Below are 22,898 nucleotides of genomic sequence, written 5' to 3'. Positions count from 1 at the left end.
GAGCTTAATTTAGAGTCTCATAACAAAGAGTCTTAATAGTTATGTAAATAAAGTTTCTTTTTTATTTGTAATAAATTTGCAAACATTTCTAAAAAACATTTTTTTCTTTGTAATTATAGGATATTGTGTGTAGATTGATGAGGATTTGTATTTATTTAAACCATTTGAAGAATAGTGCTGTAACGTAACAAAATGTGGAAAAAGTTGAGGGATCTGAATACTTTCCGATTGTCCTTCAGACATTTATTTCACTCCTGTGTATGACAGAACAGACACAGACAGACATGCACACCTTGCAGCAGGCACAGAAGGCCTTGAGTGGGTTGAGGCTGAGCCAGCCGCTGTTGCCTGCCTCTCTGAAGCGGTTCATAAACTCTGTGTAGAGGGCCCTCTGCAGGGGCGACAGGCGCACCATGATCACATGCTCGTCCTTGGAGGGGAGCTGGTCTCTCAGCACGTTATGGCCACGCCTGGGAACAAACACAAGCACAACCAGAGCTAGACCACACATTTTTATACCATATAGATCTCTTCTACATTCATGAACAAACACAACCATTATCAGACTTCAACTAGAATATCCATTGAAAGTACTTTTTAGTCCAGGAATAGACTGGGGTGGCAGGTAGGCTAGCGGTTATGGAGGTGAGCCTGTAACTGGAGGGTTGCCAGTTCAAATTCCGGGTCCGAAAGGAAAAATCTGGCAGGTAATGAGCTGACAATCAGAGGGTTGCTGTTATCAAAATCCTAGATGTCTTTGCCTGCCGTTGTGTCCTTGAGCAAGGCACTTAACCCCCCACAACAGCAGCTCCACAGGCGACTAGTGTGGTGGCACTGCACCTCTCCAAAAACCCTGCATGTGTGTTTACGGAGGGGCTGGGTAAAAGCAGTAAAAGTCCAATTTCGTCTGGACCTTGTGTGCAATTGACTAATAAAGTCATCTTAAGGTTTAATCGGAGAGGGGGAAACTTGCCTATAAAGTATAAAGAACACAGTTAATGTGGGTTATAACCAGCTCTCATTCTCACCTCTGGACGAAGCCCTCCAGCAGGCTATGGAGGACATGACTTCGGTATCTCATCAACCGGACGTCCTGAGGCGTACTGTCCACACACTGCCCGTTCAGAATGGGCCTCTCAAACATGTTACTGAACTCCTGCCTGGTGCCCAGGAAATCAGGCCTGACAAAGTCCACCATGCACCAGTACTCTATCAGGTTGTTCTGGAGTGGGTATCCCGTGAGGACCACACGTCTCCGGGTACGGATATTCTTCAGGGCCTGCGAGGTGCTGGCGTGGCAGTTCTTAATGCGGTGGCCCTCGTCACAGATCACCACGTCCGGGCCTGGGCGAGACAGGGCCTTCTCTATGTCTTCAGGAGAGTAGAGGAATGTCAAGTTAGAGCTATTTCAGGAAGAATGGAAGTCCAACCAGTCCCAGATTGCCTTGTTAAATGAAGGTTCAATTAAAAAGCCATGACGGTAAGATGTGTATGTAGGACTGATCAAAGCATTTACTTTACGTTCCATTGATCTAAGTGACTCATGTTATCGGAGTCACTCATGATGAAATACTAAATTGATGTTGTGACTGGAAACCCATGCACTCGTACACACATCCTGGTGCACATGACAAATGTCTAACAAAATGTTATCTAACATGGGTTCTAACAAAGGGTTAAACATTAGGATCTTTCAAAATCCAAATGTAAAAATGACCTTGGTTTGATGAAAGAAAAACTGCCATAAGCTGCTGGTTTGAAAACTCTGAAAAGCTCAGGCCATGACTGACATCAGTGTCGAATGACAGGTGTCAACCTCACTCGGAGGTGACCTTTTTGACCTACTGACCTTTGAGGAGCTCCTGCTGCAGGTTCTCTTCGTCCAGGTCAATGACCACTGGTCCTTGGTGCTTCTTGGACTTATTTTTCCGGCCCGCCACAAAGCTCTTCTTCAGGGACAACAGGCGGTACATCTCATATCCCATCAGGAGCACGCCGCCATCCAGCGACCAGTCAGAGATCACCTTCGCTCTGCTGGCCGTGGTTCTGAAAGAGAGCAGAAAGAGAGAGAGAAAAAGAGATGAGAAAAGAGAGCGAAGAAAAAGAAAGAAAGATAGCACATCAGGGACAATGTTCCACACATAATAGCACAGGCATTTAGAGACTTATTTATTTATTTTTATTTAACTAGGCAAGTCAGTTTAGAACAAATTCTTCTTTACAATGACGGCCTAGGAACAGTGGGTTAACTGCAGGGTTCAGGGGTAGAATGAAATTTTTACCTTGTCAGCTCAGGGATTCAAATCTAGCAGCCTTTCGGTTACTGGCTCAACGCTCTAACCACTAGGCTACCTGCCGCCCCAGTGTATATACATAAAGACGACCTGCAGTATATCTTAATCAAACCTTCTTGCTAAACGTACTTCATGTAGTTACAAACCTGGGCGATAGATGAGTCATGTTTGTATATGCATTTATTTTTAGAGACAGATCCCTGGCAGTTGTGTCATATAAGCAGAGCTTCTAGTCACTCACAAACACAAACCGTGATCATGGCTAAAAGGCTTCAGCTTTGAAATTGGAGGTAGTGGGATATCCCTGTTCCCAGAGAGGACGGGAAACTTACTTGTGCTCGTCATTCAGGATGTGGACCTTGAAGATGCGCGGGGAGAAGTGTGCGGGGTTGATGTCTGCGGGTAACGCCTCAGAGGAAGGGACCCAGAGGTTAAACTCAGCCAGCCAGTTCTGTAACGTGTTGACCTGTAGCGAGAAGGGTAGAGAGTGAGAGAGAGAGGGGTAGTGAGAGAGGGGTAGAGAGAGAGAAGAAGAGAAAACACAGAGAGAGTGCGAGGGAGAGCAAGGTAGAGAGAGAGAGAGTGCGAGGTAGAGAGAGAGAGCGGTAAGAGAGAGAGAGCGGTAGGGAGAGAGAGAGCCGTAGGGAGAGAGAGAGCGCGGTAGGGATAGAGAGAGCGCGGTAGGGAGAGAGAGAGCGCGGTAGGGATAGAGAGAGCGCGGTAGGGAGAGAGAGAGCGCGGTAGGGAGAGAGAGAGTGCGGTAGAGAGAGAGAGAGCGCGGTAGGGAGAGAGAGAGCGGTAGGGAGAGAGAAAGAGAGAGCGGTAGGGAGAGAGATAGCTCGGTAGGGAGAGAGAGAGCGGTAGAGAGAGAGAGCGGTAGAGAGAGAGAGAGAAAGGTAGGGAGAGAGAGAGAGAGGTAGGGAGAGAGAGAGCGGTAGGGAGAGAGAGAGAGAGCGGTAGGGAGAGAGAGAGCGGTAGGGAGAGAGAGAGCGCGGTAGGGATAGAGAGAGCGCGGTAGGGAGAGAGAGAGCGCGGTAGGGAGAGACAAAAGAGAGAGCGGTAGGGAGAGAGATAGCTCGGTAGGGAGAGAGAGAGCGGTAGGGAGAGAGAGAGCGGTAGAGAGAGAGAGAGCGGTAGAGAGAGAGAGAGAAAGATAGGGAGAGAGAGAGAGAGGTAGGGAGAGAGAGAGCGGTAGGGAGAGAGAGAGCGCGGTAGAGAGAGCGGTAGGGAGAGAGAGAGCGCAGTAGGGAGAGAGAGAGCGGTAGGGAGAGAGAGAGCGGTAGGGAGAGAGAGAGAGCGGTAGAGAGAGAGCGCAGTAGGGAGAGAGAGAGAGCAGTAGGGAGAGAGAGAGCGCGGTAGGGATAGAGAGAGAGCGGTAGGGAGAGAGAGAGCGGTAGGGAGAGAGAGAGCGGTGGAAAGAGAGAGCGCAGTAGGGAGAGAGAGAGAGCGGTAGGGAGAGAGAGAGCGGTAGGGAGAGAGAGAGAGAGGTAGAGAGAGAGAGCGGTAGAGAGAGAGAGAGCGGTAGAGAGAGAGAGAGGTAGAGAGAGAGCGGTAGAGAGAGAGAGGGGTAGAGAGAGAGCGGTAAGAGAGAGAGAGAGCGGTAAGAGAGAGAGAAAATTACCTCAGTCAAGAGATTACAAAACAGATTCACACATCCCCATTGCATTATGTCCAGTATGTATAAACAGAATAGAGCATGTAAAGAGAGAAAAGAGTACACAGCCACTTACAGGAACGATGGCGAGCACGGTGTGGGCCTGCGTGTGTTTAAGCAGGATGTCTATAAAAGAGATGACCTGCAAGGTCTTGCCCAGGCCCATGCTGTGGGCAAGGATACAGCCGAAGCCACTGCTGCGCTTAGACCTCTCCAGAGACTCCACCAGGTTATCATACAGGAACCGGACCCCACCGATCTGATGGGAGAGGGGGAGAAAAGAAAGGAGGAAGAGAGGGAGGGACAGAAGTAGTGCGATCATTAGCAGATTGATAAGTCTGTTAATTGTTATATTAGTTTGACTGCATTGTATACCATGGCTGTCTCCGTGGGCTCTGTGGGGTGTGGCAGAGGCAGAAAATCTTAATTGAAAGTGCTTTTTAGGCTTAATATGGATCTGGGAAATTAGCCCCATAACTGCTAGACTCCCTGTGCTAACAAGAGAATCCATGGCCCTATTGAGTCAGTGGTAGCATGGTTGGTAGATTGATTATGTATGAAGAGAAAATGGTTTGATAGGCTTGATATTAGGGTTGGGCGGTATCCCGACTTATCGTCATACCGTCCTTCTCTCACCCTGGGAATTACAGTATTACCAGCTTAATACACAAGAGGGTGCCAAAACACACAAAAAAAGTCCATTGGGAGTATATTACCAGGATGGTAATAGAATTAGCTCATTTAACAGTAATTGCCCATTTCCATGGAGGCTGGTAGCCTAATATGCTAACGAGCACAAACGTAAATAAACAAATTGCAAAGACAGGCAATCCAGCTCATAAAGTTATGCATATATAGGTCGGAGCTATAGGTAGAATTTTACTCAAAATCAAATCTTATTGGTCACATACACATGGTTAGTAGATGTTAATGCGAGTGTAGCGAAATGCTTGTGCTTCTAGTTCCAAAGGTGCAGAAATATCTAACGAGTAATATCTAACAATTCCCAGCAATTACCTCAGTCAAGAGATTACAAAACAGATTCACACATCCCCATTGCATTATGTCCAGTATGTATAAACAGAATAGAGCATGTAAAGAGAGAAAAGATTACACAGCCACCAGCAACTACACACAAATCTAACAAGTAATCTAACAATTACCCACCAACTACACACAAATCTAACAAGCAATCTAACAATTTCCACCAACTACAGTGCCTTGCGAAAGTATTCGCCCCCCTTGAACTTTGCGACCTTTTGCCACATGTCAGGCTTCAAACATAAAGATATAAAACTGTATTTTTTGTGAAGAATCAACAACAAGTGAGACACAATCATGAAGTGGAACGACATTTATTGGATATTTCAAACTTTTTTAACAAATCAAAAACTGAAAAATTGGGCGTGCAAAATTATTCAGCCCCCTTAAGTTAATACTTTGTAGCGCCACCTTTTGCTGCGATTACAGCTGTAAGTCGCTTGGGGTATATGTCTCTATCAGTTTAGCACATCGAGAGATTGACATTTTTTCCCATTCCTCCTTGCAAAACAGCTTGAGCTCAGTGAGGTTGGATGGAGAGCATTTGTGAACAGCAGTTTTCAGTTCTTTCCACAGATTCTCGATTGGATTCAGGTCTGGACTTTGACTTGGCCATTCTAACACCTGGATATGTTTATTTTTGAACCATTCCATTGTAGATTTTGCTTTATGTTTTGGATCATTGTCTTGTTGGAAGACAAATCTCCGTCCCAGTCTCAGGTCTTTTGCAGACTCCATCAGGTTTTCTTCCAGAATGGTCCTGTATTTTGCTCCATCCATCTTCCCATCAATTTTAACCATCTTCCCTGTCCCTGCTGAAGAAAAGCAGGCCCAAACCATGATGCTGCCACCACCATGTTTGACAGTGGGGATGGTGTGTTCAGGGTGATGAGCTGTGTTGCTTTTACGCCAAACATAACGTTTTGCATTGTTGCCAAAAAGTTCAATTTTGGTTTCATCTGACCAGAGCACCTTCTTCCACATGTTTGGTGTGTCTCCCAGGTGGCTTGTGGAAAACTTTAAACAACACTTTTTATGGATATCTTTAAGAAATGTCTTTCTTCTTGCCACTCTTCCATAAAGGCCAGATTTGTGCAATATACGACTGATTGTTGTCCTATGGACAGAGTCTCCCACCTCAGCTGTAGATCTCTGCAGTTCATCCAGAGTGATCATGGGCCTCTTGGCTGCATCTCTGATCAGTCTTCTCCTTGTATGAGCTGAAAGTTTAGAGGGACGGCCAGGTCTTGGTAGATTTGCAGTGGTCTGATACTCCTTCCATTTCAATATTATCGCTTGCACAGTGCTCCTTGGGATGTTTAAAGCTTGGAAAATCTTTTTGTATCCAAATCCGGCTTTAAACTTCTTCACAACAGTATCTCGGACCTGCCTGAAAAGTCCTCGGACTTTTCAGTTTTTGATTTGTTAAAAAAGTTTGAAATATCCAATAAATGTTGTTCCACTTCATGATTGTGTCCCACTTGTTGTTGATTCTTCACAAAAAAATACAGTTTTATATCTTTATGTTTGAAGCCTGAAATGTGGCAAAAGGTCGCAAAGTTCAAGAGGGCCGAATACTTTCGCAAGGCACTGTACCTAATACACACAAATCTAACAAGTAATCTAACAATTCCCCACCAACTACCTAATACACACAAATCTAAAAGGGGTGAATGAAAATATGTAAATATAAATATATGGATGAGCGATGGCTGAGCGGCATAGGCAAGGTGCAATAGATGGTATAAAATACAGTATATACATGTGATATGAGTAATATAAGATATGTAAATATGATTAAAGTGGCATTATTTAAAGTGACTAGTGATCCATTTATTAAAGTGTCCAGTGATTGGGTCTCAATGTAGGCAGCAGCCTCTGATGGCCTTGAGATTGAAAAGCAGCTTCTATCTCTGTCCCAGATTTGATGCACCTGTACTGACCTCGACTTCTGGATGATAGTGGTGTGAACAGGCAGTGGCTCAAGTGGTTGTTGTCCTTGATGATATTTTTGGCCTTCCTGTGACAACGGGCGTTGTAGGAGTCCTGGAGGGCAGGTAGTTTGCCCCCGGTGATGCGTTGTGCAGACCGCACTACCCTCTGGAGAGCCTTGCGGTTGGGGACAGTGCAGTTGCTGTACCAGGCTGTGATACAGATACTGGATGCTCTTGATTGTGCATCTGTAAAAGTTAGTTAGGGTTTTGGGTGACAGGCCAAATGTCTTCAGCCTCCTGAGGTTGAAGAGGCGCTGTTGTTCCTTCTTCACCACACTGTCTGTGTGGGTGGACCACTTCAGTTTGTCTGTGATGTGAACGCCCAAGAAGTCCACGATCATCTCCTTTGTTTTGTTGACGTTGAATGAGAGGTTGTTTTCCCGACACTACACTCCGAGTGCCCTCACCTCCTCAATGTAGGCTGTCTCGTCATTGTTGGTTGTCAAGCCCTCTACTGTTGTGTCGTCTGCAAACTTGATGATTGAGTTGGAGGCGTGCTTGGCCACGCAGTTGTGGGTGAACAGGGAGTACAGGAGAGGGCTGAGCACACACCCTTGTGGGGCCCCAGTATTGAGGGTCAGCGAAGTGGAGAAGTTGTTTCCTACCTTCAACACCTGGGGGGTAGCCCGTTAGAAAGTCCAGGACCCAGTTGCAGAGGGAGGGGTTGAGACCCAGGGCCTCCAGCTTGATTATGAGCTTGGAAGGTACTATGGTGTTGAATGCTGAGCTGTAGTTAATGAACAGCATTCTAACATAGGTATTATTTTTGTCCAGAAGGGACAGGGCAGTGTGCAGTGTGATGGCCATTGCGTCATCTGTGGACCTGTTGGGGCGGTATGAAAGCTGAAGTGGTTCTAGTGTGGCCGGTAAGGTGGCGGTTATATGATCCTTGACTAGCCTCTCAAAGCACTTCATGACGACAGAAGTGTGTGCTACGGGACGGTTGTCATTTAGTTCAGTTATCTTTGCCTTCTTGGGTACAGGAACAATGGTAGCCATCTTAAAGCATGTGAGGACAATAGACTGGGATAGGGAGGGATAAAATATGTCCGTAAACACACCAGCCAGCTGGTCTGGGCATGCTCTGAGGACACGGCTAGGGATGCCATCTGGGCCAGCAGCCCTGTGAGGGTTAACATGTTTACATGTTTTACTCACGTCAGCCACTGAGAAAGAGAGGGGGCGCAGTCTTTGTTAGCGAGCCGAGACGGTGTCACTGTACTTTCCTCGAAGCAGGCTAAGGTGTTTAATTTGTCTGGAAGCATGACATCGGTGTCCGTGACGTGGCTGTTTTACTTTTGTCCGTGATATCCTGTAGACCCTGCCACATACGGTTTGTGTCGGAGCCGTTGAATTACGACTCCACCTAGTCCTTGTACAGGCATTTAGCTTGTTTGATTGCCTTGCAGAGGGAAAAACTACACTGTTTATATTCAGCCATATCTCCAGACCTCTTTTCATGGTTAAATGCTCCACCGCATTTAACCATGAAACCATGCTTTCAGTTTTATGCGAATGCAGCCATCCATCCACGGTTTCTGGTTAGGGTAGGTTTTAATGGTCACAGTGGGTACGACGTCTCCAATGCACTTATTTATAAACACACTCACCGACTCAGCATATAGGTCAATATTGTCCTCTGAGGCTGATCGGAACATATTCCAGTCCTCGTGATCAAAACAATCTTGGAGCGTGGCTTCCGATTGGTCAGACCAGCGTTGAATGGTTCTCGTTACTGGTACATCCTGTTTGAGTTTCTGCCTATAAGCCGGGACAAGCAAGATAGCGTCATGGTCGGATTTGCCAAAGGAAGGGCGGGGGAGGGCTTTGTTTGCATCACAGAAGTTAGAGTAGCAGTGGTCAAGAGTATTAGCCCTTTGTGTAGTGGAATCAATATGCTGATAAAAATGGATGACTTTCACTTGAGTCATTATTTATGAAGGTATCTTACTTTTACTCCACTGCATTGTGCAAATGAACACATTTTTGACGCATGCAGTACTGTCTCTCCAGCAGCACATCTATTTTTTTAAACACTTTTTACCCCTTTTTCTCCACAATTTTGTGATATGCAATTGGTAGTTACAGTCTTATCCCATCGCTGCAACTCCCGTACGGACTCGGGAGAGGCGATGGTTGAGAGCCATGCGTCCTCTGAAACACGACTCTGCCAAGCCACACAGCTTCTTGACATACTGCTCGCTTAACCCGGAAGCCAGCCTCACCAATGAGTTGGAGGAAACACCGTACAACTGGCGACCGTGTCAGCGTGCATGCGCCTGGCCCGCCACAGGAGTCGCTAGAGCGTGATGGGACAAGGACATGCTGGCCGGCCAAACCCTCCCTTAACAACTCCCGGACGCGGCCGGCTGCAACACAGCCTGGGATCGAACCCAGATCTGTAGTGATGCCTCAAGCACTGCAATGCCTTAGACCGCTGAGCAACTTGGGAGGCTCCAGCAGCATGTCTACAAGCTGTGTGGAGTCTGGAATCGCTAAGGCAACAGGCCTGCCTGATCTGCTTGAAGAAGAGGGGGGAGGAGCAGACAGCTGAGAACGGAAAGGATAAAAAACACAAGGAAATCAATATGGCAGTGGCAGCTGTGCAAACAACATCCAAAGGGCTTTGACTTCTCAAACATGGCAGAAAGCTAACACAATATGATGCCTGTCACCTTATTAATTTAGCCACATACTTAGATAGCAAGTTAAACTTAGAGGTCGTGTTAATGCAGAATTCTGTGTTTGTCACAAAGGGAAAAAATAAATATCTTGCTGCGTTTGGAAACGCAGATCTAAAATGGTTCTTATTGTACTTTCTGCTCGACATCAGACTAACTTTGTGCTTCAGTTGCACTTCTAAACTGGGATGAGAATTCATGAACAGGCATTCTATCAGCAGACAACGCTCTGACTGATGTGGAGCTGCTTTTCTCTGTGTAGCCAGAAACTTTTCGCCAGTAAAATTAAATATTAACTTTAAGCAAAACATTAGAAAATACATTTCCTATGATACGCCTAAACATTAGAAATATGATGGCCATACATCGTTTTACAAAAAAATACTTATTTTGTCATCGAATCAAAATAAAGCTATTTTCTGCTGAATGTGTTGCACTAATGTATTTTGTGTGAAGGAAAACTATAGATGCACATCCTTGATCACTCTATTGAAGCAAAAAAACACTGTTGACTCAATATAAAACGAGACCCCTGTCAACACACAGCTGGACACACCTGCTCCTGCTTTATCCAGTTGTACAATAATGTGACAGGTGAAATAAGAACGCAATCTGCTTCATCCCCCAACTCATTCCACAAGTTGACTGCAGGTATTTCCAAATACCCTGGTATACGGTATATACCGCCCAAGCCTACTTGATGTTCTACTGAGGGAATCCATACCTGGTGAGGTTTGACGGCACGGGCCAGTTGAGGGGAGAGGAACAGGTCTACCTCCTCAGCAGGGTGGTTCAGGTTGACCAAGACACGCCCCAGGGCGTCCGGTTGGTTCACAGCATCGTTGACGTGGGTGCCGCTGGCCTCCTCCGACCGCTCCTCCGACCGCTCCTCCTCCTCATTGGTGGACTCGCTGCTGACCTGTAGGGAGTCGTCCTCGCCGGAGCTCAGCTCGATCACATCTATGGTTGAGAAAGGAAAATTAAAAAGGGGGGGGGGGGGTCAAGGTGTTTTTGTTAGAAGAGCATTGTAGATGGTAAAGGAGAAGCATATAATATATCTACAGTACCAGGTCAAAAGTTTGGATACCTTCTCATTCAAGAGTTTTTCTTTATTTTTACTGTTGATATATACTAGTGAAGACATCAAAACTAAGAAATAGCACATATGGAATCCTGTAGTAACCAACAAAAATGTTAAACAAATCTAAATATATCAGTCCTTTGGTCTGATGAGTCCAGATTTGAGATTTTTTGTTCCAACCACCATGTCTTTGTGCGATCTCCGCATGTGTGGTTCCACTGTGAAGCATGGAGGAGGAGGTGTGATGGTGTTGGGGTGCTTGCTGGTGACACTGTCAGTGATTTACTTAATTCAAGGCACACTTGGCCAGCATGGCTACCACAGTGATACGCCATCCAATCTGGTTTGCGCTTAATGGGACTATCATTTGTTTTTCAACAGGACAATGACCCAACACACCTCCAGGCTGTGTAAGGGCTATTTGACTAAGAAGGAGAGTGATGGAGTGCTGCATCAGATGACCTGGCCTCCATAATCACCTGACCTCAACCCAATTGAGATGGTTTGGGATGAGTTGGACCGCAGAGTGAAGGAAAAGCGGCCAACAAGTGCTCAGCATATGTGGAACTCTTTCAATACTGTTGGAAAAGCATTCCGGGTAAAGCTGGTTGAGAGAATGCCAAGAGTGTGCAAAGCTGTCATCAAGGGTGGCTACTTTGAAGAATCTTAAAGATAAAATATGTTTTGATTTGTATAACAATTTTTTGGTTACTCCATGATTCCATATGTATTATTTAATTGTTGATGTTTTCACTATTATTCTACAATGTAGAAAATAGTAAAAAATAAAAACCCTTGAATGAGTAGGTGTGTCCAAACTTTTGACTGGTACTGTACATAATACCCATGTGTTTCAATTGTATTGTGTGGCTGCCTTTTTAATCAAAACAATCATTTTCTACCATTATGTTACACAATATTGTCTAAACAAATAAAATATCAAACATTTCATTAGTTTCAATAATAAGTGTTTCAATAACACTATTTATCTCCAAAAGAAGACATCTGTTTTCACAAATTCTATGAAATGACACATTTTTCTGGCATCATGTTTGACAGGCAAACAAATCTTCAAAAAAGTTCTTCCCTGGCCTGGTTTCAAATAACAATGTCAAAAAATATATAGAAACATCTAAACGGGTCCCCACGTCATCTATATTAAGTGATAAGTTCCACAAACTTGTGCCATTTTTTGAACTACAGATGTGGCCTAGAAGAGGGGAGGAGAAGACGATAGAGAGCAGGTTTATGTAAGTCTAGTGAATGGGTGCTTATACAAGCTGGATTATAGTGGTGGGAGATGGGTTTACATAACCCAGGGCAGAAATGTTACCGCGCTGCCTGGGTGGAAGCTGCCTGAGGCTGGCATTAACCAGACGTTTTCTCCATGCCTACCCTCTCATCCAGGACTCAAAATGCAGGGTGGGTTGGAAGGGGGTTCAACTGGGAATGGATCTATGCCCACAAACAGACAGGTGTATGTATGTGTGAGTGAGTGAGTGTGAGAGTCATGATCAGTGGAGGAAAAGCACATGATGTACTCACCAGAAATTAGTTCTATACTGTAGCGACTCTCCTGCTCTAGCTTATCTGATCTAGCTCAGACAACTGCTCAGAGCCAGTCGGGTACAGCACACCCCAGTCCCTACGTACCCCATGCTGTAATTTTGATAACATTACATGACATACTTTCATAAAGTACACTGCAGCGAGACCATTTCCCTTAATTTACCTACAGTAAGCATCTAACCCACATTTGATCCCATTTAAAACACCTGAAGAACAGAGAAATGGGTCATTACGTCACCAAGCATATAAAGCATGACAGTCTTGCAGTTCTAAAGCGATCAGTGGTTCAGAAACCATGTTTGGTGTGGGACCCTTGAGTTCAATTGACATATTTTCATGCTCTATTAACTACAGTGTGACTTGGCTATTTATCTGATAACATGTCAAATTCATAAAGATCACTGGCCGAATGTTGTTGATGGAAATCTAAGAATGACTGAGTTCCTCAGTATTGCACAACCAGGGCAGGTATTCAAAGCGCAGGAGTTCTGATCTAGGATCATTTCAGCATTTTAGATCATAATGAATAAGATAAAAGGTACAGGGGACCTGATCCTAGATCAGCACAGGAGGACCACAATCAGTCTCAGTTAGTTCTGTGGCAGTCACGAAATTTCGCCAGCCGGTCAAGCAAATAACTGCCAGTTTCAATGTAATTGATCACTAACTAACATACACATTTAGTATCTCCTGGCTTCCACACATTTTAAAAAGTCGAATAAATCCATGTAATATAGCCTACACCTTCACAACAAATCCATACTTTATTTTAGACAGCTCTAAAGAAGCATGATATGAAGAAAATCTAGTTTACTTCAGAAGAACAGAATAGCATACTCTGACTTGTCCTTATGTTAGGTCCTGATCTGGCTATGCCAAATGGCTGTGGGCTACAATGGTCTAACTGTTTTGATTTTTAATACATTGTAAGGCTGCATGATGAGACTAATGATGATTTGAAAAAAAGTAGGTTGAAAGGCATGAGCTCTGCTTTTTTGCGAAGTAAGTACACACTCCAATAGTCTCACAATTTGACATTCTCAAATATCTGCTGCGCAATCCGAAGCGTTTCTCACTCCCACTCACGTGATCGGTCTTAATCACAGGCTACAAGTTAAGACAGACACATCGGAACTTTTCGTCAGCCAACAAGATGAGAAGGCCTAACGAACAGCAAAAGCACTAGCCTATGTCAATCTACCACCCCCCATATTACAAAAGTCGACCTATTCTATTCTGTGCAATAAATAAATATTCCAAACATAGTCTGGGACAGTTGTGGGATGAGATAGATCCTAAATGAATACAACTACTATGCAATGAGTGTGATGCAACAGATCAGAATGTTTTGCTTCAAATGTTGATACCCTAATAGTTTATGTCTTCACATTATAAGCGCATCAATGTGCACATGGTAGTAGGCTATGAACGTGAATGTTCCATTAGCGGAAAACACCATTATCAAAAGTGATCGCAAATGTAATAATGTATGTAATGCTTTTATTATAAAAGGTGCATTTTATGTTGAAAATTATTTTCCAATAACCCACGCGCTGCTTATATATGCCAGTTAGGCTCTACACCCCTAGTAAGCTGATTAATGTGCTTACATTTTAAAAACTTATTTGGCCACTTTAGTGGTACAAACCTTATTAAAACATATAGGCCAGGCTACGGGGTGTGCGACTATGATTCGAACAAGTCACAAAAAAAAGGCATTGTTTCTTATGCTAGGCATCATTCACAAGTGTTAATATATAATTCACAAGTGAAAGGCTAATATTGTCATCCATCAGTCTATTCTTGATTTAATCACGTCTTTACATATACTAAATAATATATTTGTGTGACATTAGTTTTGATTTAGGTTGGACCATTATCATGCACCTGTATCGAAACAGGGGCAGGGAAAAAAATACATGTCATCTATGCACATAAATAGCGAATGGAGGATGCTGGGGTTTATTTTCATGCCAGCCAGGTAGGCTATACTCCTGTTGTAAATTTAAGGAATGTGATTAATATTAGGAAAGTTGAGAGAATAAATAGTAGGCCTAGCCTGTAGAAAGCTGATGGGATCCTCCTCTATATGCATAGCCTATAGAAATGTTGCGCAACATGAGCTCATGGGCTCTCATTAAGTGTTTAATTAGATATTCGATTACATTTGCATTGATGTCAGAGTGATTAGAGGGACTATAGAGTGCTGAGTACCAGGCAGTTAGCAACTTCGCTAGGCTACTAATGACCAGCAGCAGCAGAGCTTGGAGAAGCCTACTTACCATGACTAAACAGTCATGTGGAATTTGACTGCCTTCCCGACTCGTGACCGCTGGTGTGGCAGTAATACGGTCACCGCAACAGCCCTAGTCTCAGTTAACATGTGTAATATAATGTATAATAATATGTGTGACAGACCCTGGGGCTTCTCTAGCTTGATGAGGGACACCAAACAGTGTCTCATAGTGACTGGGTACTCACCTTCTTTGGGGGTGTGTGATTCTGGGACCATAGCTTTGGAGTCGTCTTCTCTGACGTTAGTGCTGCTGTTACTGGTGTCCAGGCAGATCACACAATCCTTTTTGGCCACGCTAGCAGACACACTCTGAGACAGATGTTCTGGAGGGTACAGAGGGAGAGATGCAGTAGTTAATCACTTGAGTGTGTTAAGTATCAACCAGTGAATTACTATAATGATACACAGTATCAATCAAAAGTTTGGACACCTACTCATTCAAGGGTTTTTCTTTATTTTTTACTATTTTCTACATTGTAGAATAGTGAAGACATGAAAACTATGAAACACATATGGAATCATGTAGTAACCAAAAAAGTGTTTTAAACAAATCAAAACATATTTTAGATTCTTCAAAGTAGCCACCCTTGATGACAGCTTTACACACTCTTGGCATTCCCTCAACCAGCTTTTCCCAGAATGATTTTTTTTCTTGAAAGAGTTGCTGAGCACTTGTTGGCTTCTTTTACTTCACTCTGCGGTCCAACTCATCCCAAACCATCTCAATTTGGTTGAGGTTGGGTGATTGTGGAGGCCACGTCATCTGATGCAGCACTTCATTACTGTCCTTATTGGTCAAATAGCCCTTACACAGCCTGGAGGTGTATTGGGTCATTGTCCTGTTGAAAAACAAATGATAGTCCTACTAAGCGCAAACCAGATGGGATGGCGTATCGCTGCAGAATGCTGTGGCATTCATGCTGGTTAAGAGTGCCTTGAATTCTAAATAAATCACTGACAGTGGTCACCAGCAAAGCACCCCCCACACCATAACACATGCTTCACGGTGGGAACCACACATGCAGAGATCATCCCTTCACCTACTCTGTGTCTCACAAAGACATGGCGGATGGAACAAAACATCTAACATTTGGACTCATCAGAAAAATGACAGATGGCCATTGCTCGTGTTTCTTGGCCCAAGCAAGTCTCTTCTCTCTGGTGTTTTTTAGTAGTGGTTTCTTTGCAGCAATTCGACTATGAAGGCCTGATTGAAGCAGTCTCCTCTGAACAGTTGATGTTGAGATGTGTCTGTTACTTCAACTCTGTGAAGCATTTATTTGGTCTATAATTTCTGAGGCTGGTAACTCTAATGTACTTATCCTCTGCAGCAGAGGTAACTCTGGGTCTTCCTTTCCTGTGGCTGTCCTCACGAGAGCCAGTTTCATCATAGCACTTGGTTTTGCGACTGCACTTGAAGAAACTTTCAAAGTTCTTGAAATTGTCTGGATTGAGTGACCTCTATGTCTTAAAGTAATAATAGACTGTCGTTTCTCTTTACTCATTTCAGCTGTTCTTGCCATAATATGGACTTGGTCTTTTACCGAATAGAGATATCTTCTGTATACCACCTTTACCTTGTCAGAACACAACTGATTGGCTTAAACGCATTAACCTCTTGAAACTTGGGGGCACTATTTTTTTATTTTTGGAAAAATAACGTTCCCAAAGTAAACAGACTATTTCTCAGGACCAGATGCTAGAATATGCATATAATTGACAGCTTAGGCTTCCTGCTGCTAGCTGGACATAATGCTATGCTAGGCTATCGATAAACTAAGCATAATTTCAAAATCTGAGATGACAGAGTGATTAACAAAAGGCTAAACTGTTTTGTGCTATATTTCACTTGTGATTTCATGAATATGAACATTTTCTAGTAATATTTTTTGACCGTTGCGCTATGCTAATTAGTGTAGTTGATGACAATTCTCCCGGATCCGGGATGGGTAGTTCCAAGATTAAGGAAAGAAATTAACGTTTAACAAGGCACACCTGTTAATTGAAATGCATTCCAGGTGACTACCTCCCCTCAATGAAGCTAGTTGAGAGAATGCCAAGAGTGTGCAAAGCGGTCATCAAGGCAAAGGGTGGCTACTTTAAGAATCTCAAAAACAAAATATATTTTCATTTGTTTAACACTTTTTTGGTTACTACATGATTCCATGTGTGTTATTTCATAGTTTTTTCTTCACTATTATTCTACAATGTAGAAAATAGTTAAAATACAGATAAGCCCTGGAATGAGTAGATGTCCAAACTTTTATTAACCCATCCACCAACCCACTCTTCGGAGGACACATCTTTGCTTTTACAGCTTTTCTGCTACATATACATTTGACATATACATTGTACTTTTATATACAGCAATCACATAACAATACATTATTGAACATAAGGTCTTTAATCCCACCCCTCGGCCACTCTCAGCCCATCCCACCTATCACCATAGACCACCCTTGTTTGGTTTCCATGTGCCATATATATTTTCAATTGTACTGTGATGTTTAACATATATTTTGAACTTTCTAATCATGTAGTATCCACAGATTGTGAGCTAAAGATAAACACCTTTCCTACGAGTATTATTATATATATATTGACTGACTATGGCTTTCCAAATTGCCGAAGACTGTTATTTGTAAGGTTCGTTTTAAATGAATGTTGTGATTTTTGAACCATTCCTGAACATGTGACCAGAAACAAGCTATATGTGGGCAATATCAGAACAAATGATGTAGTGATTCTGTCTCTTCGCAGAATAATCTACAGAGCTGAGATTGTTGTATGCCCCATATACAGGTGAAGTCAGAAGTTTACATACACTTTAGCCAACTACATTTAAACTCAGTTCACACAATTCCTGACATTTAATCCTAGTAAAAATTCCCTGTCTTAGGTCAGCTAGGATCACAACTTTATTTAAAAATTGTGAAATGTCAGAAAAATAGAAGAATGATTTCTTTCAGCTTTTATTTATTTCATCACATTCCCAGTCGGTCAGAAGTTACCAAATACTAATTGAGTGTATGTTAGCATTGCCTTTAAATTGTTTAACTTGCATCAAAGTTAAACAGTAGCCTTCCACAAGCTTCCCACAATAAGTTGGGTGAATTTCGGCCCATTCCTCCTGACAGAGCTAGTGTAACTGAGTAAGGTTTGTAGGCCTCCTTGCTCGCACGCATTTTCAGTTCTGCCTACAAATTTTCTATAGGATTGAGGTCAGGGATTTGTGATGGCCACTAATACCTTGACTTTGTTGTCCTTAAGCCATTTTGCCACAACTTTGGAAGTATGCTTGGTGTCATTGCCCATTTGGAAGACTCATTTGCAACCAAGCTTTAACTTACTGACTGATGTCTTGATATGTTGCTTCAATATATTCACATAATTTTCCCTCCTCATGAGCCATCTATTTTGTGAAGTGTACCAGTCCCTCTGCAGGAAAGCACCCCCACAACATGATGCTGCCACCCCCGTGCTTCACGGTTGGTATGGTGTTCTTCAGCTTACAAGCCTCCCCCTTTTTCCTCCAAACATAATGATGGTCATTATGGCTAAACAGTTCTATTTTTGTTTCATCAGACAAGAGGACATTTCTCCAAAAAGTACAATCTTTGTCCCCATGTGCAGTTGCAAACCGTAGTCTGGCTTTTTTATGGGCATTTTAGAGCTGTGGCTTCTTCCTTGCTGAGCGGCCTTTCAGGTTATGTCGATATAGGACTCGTTTTATTGTGGATATAGATACTTTTGTACCCGTTTCCACCAGCATCTTCACAAGGTCCTTTGCTGTTGTTCTGGGATTGATTTGCACTTTTTGCACCAAAGTACGTTCATCTCCAGGAGACAGAACGCTTCTCCTTCCTAAGCGGTATGACGGCTGCGTGGTTCCATGGTGTTTATACTTGCATACTATTGTTTGTACAGATGAACGTGGTACCTTCAAGTGTTTGGAATTTTTTTTCTGAGGTCTTGGCTGATTTCTTTTCATTTTCCCATGATATCAGGCAAAGAGGCACTGAGTTTGAAGGTAGGCCTTGAAATACATCTACAGGTACACCTCCAATTGACTCAAATAATGTCAATTAGCCTATCAGACGCTTCTAAAGCCATGACATAATTTTCTGGAATTTTCCAAGCTGTTTATTAAAGGCACAGTCAACTTAGTGTACGTAAACATCTGACCCACTGGAATTGTGATACAGTGAATTATAAGTGAAACAATCTGTCTGTAAACAATTGTTGGAAAAATGACTTGTGTCATGCACAAAGTAGATGTCCTAACCAACTTGCCAAAACTATAGTTTGTTAACAAGAAATTTGTGGAGTGGTTGAAAAACTAGTTTTAATGACTCCAACCTAAGTGGATGTAAACTTCAACTGTACATAGCATTCTGTGGAATGTTGAATCAAGTGTTTTTTGTATCAGTTCACAAACCATGTGCTAGGGAATCGGTACATCGAAAATCTCTTCCCATTTATTTCACAACCTGCATGGTGCAGCTTTTAACATTATTGTCCTCAAATTAAACTGGTATATTTTTCTATTTATTCCAATTATTTTCAGACAATTTGTCTCTTCAATATATGGCAGACAAACAAGTTCCCTACCGTCTCCCTTTTCCACTTGCCTCCTCCATTTTTGTGGTAATACTGCAATCAGTTGGTTATGAGTTCGGATTGAGCAGACATTCCCATATATTTTCAATAGCTGCATATGTGACATAACTCCACCGTTTCTATTCATAATATCATTAATAAATACAATACCATTTTAATTTTTTTATCCATAAATAATGTTTTTTTTTTTATTAATCAGTATTGGTATCTTTTCTGGAGGATAAAACTGAAATTGTAACCAGCTTTGTAAGGGCAATACTTTAATGAACATTTTATTTTCAATTAGTCGGGAATGAGAAGTTGTAATCTGTATGAAGGCAAAAAGGCCATTTATTAACAAAGGATGAGCCTTACTTAATAATCTTCTGGAAAACCATTTGGGGTTTTAGTATAACTTATGTATGAGTGAAGCTTTAAGTGAGAGGTAAATAGGCACGTTTAATTTTGTCTGGCTTAGGATTCCAAATCAAATGAAATATGTTTTTCTTATACGTATTAAAAAATAAGTTGTCTGGAGTAGGCAGCAACATTAGTAAGTAAACTGTTTAACTATTTGATCCTATCACAATGTGATTTTTCCATAAATAGACAAGTATTAACTATCGATGGTTGCAGAATCTTATCTATTTTTGCAAACTTTCTATTGAAATTGATTGTGATAAGTTCATTATTATTTTTTGAGATATGAATATCAAGTATGTCTACTTCCCCATCCGCCCATTTTATTGGTAAACTACAAGTTGGTGTAAACAATGTATTTTTACGATCCAATACGTAATATGGTACATTTGTCATAATTAAAAGTGATCAAGTTCTTCAAGGAGACTGTGCAGTGATCCAGATTGCGAACTTAAGAAATAACTTGAGTCATCAACATACATTGACACTTTAGTTTTTATACCCTGGATTTATAACCCCTTGATGTTCTTGTTGGATCTAATTTTAATAGCAGCATTTCAATGGCCATAATAAATAGATATGGAGACAATGGACAGCCTTGCTATACTCCTCTTAAAGCTCAAAACTTTGAAGTAACTATTATTTACTATTTTACACCTGGGGATGCTGTACATAACTCTTAAAATTAAAGTAATCCAGGCATTTATATATAAATTCTAGTCATACTTTATAAAACGCCTTTTCAAAATCTGCTATGAAGACCAGGCCTAGTATCTTCTATTATGATACTACGATAATATTATACTTAAAGAGTAGAGTAATTCAAGACAAAAATATTTCTGATTTGACACTCCAGCTATCAATTATGTGTGTTTGTGTGAGTGTCTGTCTTCACCTGGTGTGTACTCAGGTAGCAGGACCACAGGGTCGTGCCCTTCCTTCCTCTGCTGTTCCAGCCTCTGCCGCCTCTCCAGCTCCTCCTGCTGGGCAGCTTTGGTCACCGCCTCCAACTGCTGCTCCCTCAGTAGCTTTCTACATCACATAGAGGAATAGAGAGAGACAAGACAGAGAGAGAGATAGAGAGGGATGGAGAAGGAGAAGAAAGAGCTCATAATAGGCACCAGGCACCCATCTCTGTTATTAGGCCAACAGACTGACTAGACCGAGCCAGATCGCATGGGGATATACATTACTAATGTTGTATGTGTTCCTTTGTGTGTATGTGTGTGTGTCTATATATCTGTGTGTGTTTGTGTGTGTGCACGCATGTATGCATGTATATGTATCTCATTCCAAAATCATGGGCAATAATATAGAGTTGATCCCCCTTTGCGGCTATAACAGCCTCCACTCTTCTGGGAAGACTTTCCACTAGATGTTGAAACATTGCTGCGGCAACTTGCTTTCATTCAGCCACAAGAGCATTAGTGAAGTCGGCCACTGATGTTGGGCGATTAGGCCTGGCTCGCCAGTCAAGTTCTTCCACACCGATCGACAAATCATTTCTGTATGGACCTCGCTTGTGCACGGGGCATTGGCATGCTGAAACAGGAAAGGGCCTTCCCCAAACTGTTGCCAAAAAGTTGGAAGCACAAAATCGTCTAGAATGTTATTCTATGCTGTAGTTGTTAAGATTTCCCTTCACTGGAACTAAGGGGCCTTGCCCAAACCATGAAAAACAGCCCCAGACCATTATTACTCCTCCACCAAACTTGACAGTTGACACTATGCATTCGGGCAGGTAGCATTCTACTGGCATCTGCCAAACCCAGATCCATGTGTCGGACTGACAGATGGTGAAGCGTGATTAATCACTCCAGAGAACGCGTTTCCACTGCTCCAGAGTCCAATGGAGGTGAGCTTTACACCATTCCAGCCGACGCTTGGCATTGCGCATGGCGACCTTAGGCTTGTGTGCGGCTGCTCGGCCATGGAAACCCATTTCATGAAGCCCCCGACGAACAGTCCTTGTGCTGACATTGCTTCCAGAGGCAGTTTGGAACTCAGTAGTGAGTGTCGCTCCTAGATGTTTCCACTTCACAATAACAGCACTTACAGTTGACCGGGGCAGCTCTAGCATTGACGAACTGACTTGTTGGAAAGGTAGCATCCTATTATAGTGCCACATTGAAAGTCACAGTAGGGGCCATTCTACTGCCAATGTTTGTCTATGGAGAAGGCATGGCTGTGTGCTTGATTTATACACCTGTCAGAAATAGCGAAATCCTCTCATTTGAAGGGGTGTACACATACTTTTGGTCTAGTAAACATATCTATGCGTGTACGTGTGAGTGAGAGTGAGAGAGAGCTGTAATACTGTAATAAACACTGGGGAAATAATCCCACTCATGGCAACATGATGAACTTGTTGCCAGACTGAGTAATACAGAGATATTCTACTTAGAGCCTTCATAGTGAGCCCTCTCTAGGGAAAATCAACAAGACAGAATGCTAGATAATGCAAGAGAACACAGTTGAAGATACACTATGTGTGCTGTATGGATAGATCATAAAGAGTTAAAGAATTAATGGTTAAATATCACCATTGATTGCCTCTTTGAAGCTGGTTAAGGGCTTATATTAGATGTTCTCTATATCTGTGAGTTTGGATGTTTTCGGAGGTCAGGGGTCATACCTGATGTTCCTCCTCATGTGTGCAGGTTTGTTGGAGTGGGACCTCTTCTTGGTTCCACTCAGGGACTGCGAGGGGATTTGGTTCTCAGGCCGCGAGGAAGGTCGAGAGTGGGGCTGTGTTGAGGGGTGGGACGGCGTCTCCCCCGAGGCTGAGGTAGATGGGGGGGTGCACTGCCATCCCGCAGGGTCCCCTCCCTGTGCTTCATTCCCCGAGCTGAAGGGAGCGGTATGAGGCTGGTCTGTAAAGAGAGCCAGAGGGGGAAGGGTGTAATTATTGGTATACAAAACATAAATCAATTAAAATAAGTGTTGATTGAAAACCTATAAAAAAGGTACGCTGTATATCAGTGGATCCTAACTGCAGCCCTTGAGTACCCCCAACTGAACACAGTTTTATTGTAACCCTGGACATAAAATACAGATTAAACTCATTGAGGGCCTGATGATTAGTTGACTTGTTGAATCAGGTATGCTTGTCCAGAGTACTCGAGGACTGGAGTTGTATATAACAGGTATGGATTGCTCCATCACTGAAGGAAGGGTAAAAACGGATTCAAGAACAGTAAAAAAAAAACTGAGCCAGAGGGATTGATATAAAAGATCCATTGAGACACACTTTTGTGGTTAACAGGGAG

At 42.8% G+C, this 22,898-nt stretch overlaps 1 protein-coding gene across 3 annotated transcripts in view; it reads right to left on the bottom strand.

Annotated features, from left to right (window-relative positions):
* The window catches only part of LOC109868952 (helicase ARIP4), a 74,230-nt gene that overhangs the window by 13,922 nt on the left and 37,410 nt on the right, over window positions 1-22,898 (bottom strand). For all 3 annotated transcript variants that reach the window (XM_020458729.2, XM_031803967.1, XM_031803968.1), the window contains 9 exons: window positions 22,265-22,502; window positions 20,525-20,661; window positions 14,796-14,933; window positions 10,389-10,624; window positions 4,025-4,207; window positions 2,627-2,760; window positions 1,850-2,046; window positions 1,029-1,371; window positions 293-470 (listed from right to left, as the gene is read on the bottom strand). In XM_020458729.2, the coding sequence (XP_020314318.1) occupies window positions 293-470; window positions 1,029-1,371; window positions 1,850-2,046; window positions 2,627-2,760; window positions 4,025-4,207; window positions 10,389-10,624; window positions 14,796-14,933; window positions 20,525-20,661; window positions 22,265-22,502 (1,784 nt within the window). The remainder of the gene's footprint in view (window positions 1-292; window positions 471-1,028; window positions 1,372-1,849; window positions 2,047-2,626; window positions 2,761-4,024; window positions 4,208-10,388; window positions 10,625-14,795; window positions 14,934-20,524; window positions 20,662-22,264; window positions 22,503-22,898) is intronic.

Source organism: Oncorhynchus kisutch, linkage group LG24, assembly GCF_002021735.2.
Source record: "Oncorhynchus kisutch isolate 150728-3 linkage group LG24, Okis_V2, whole genome shotgun sequence".
Taxonomy (NCBI): Eukaryota; Metazoa; Chordata; class Actinopteri; order Salmoniformes; family Salmonidae; genus Oncorhynchus; species Oncorhynchus kisutch.
The sequence above is the reverse complement of the archived record's forward strand: the minus strand, read 5'-3'. Positions and strand labels throughout refer to the sequence as shown.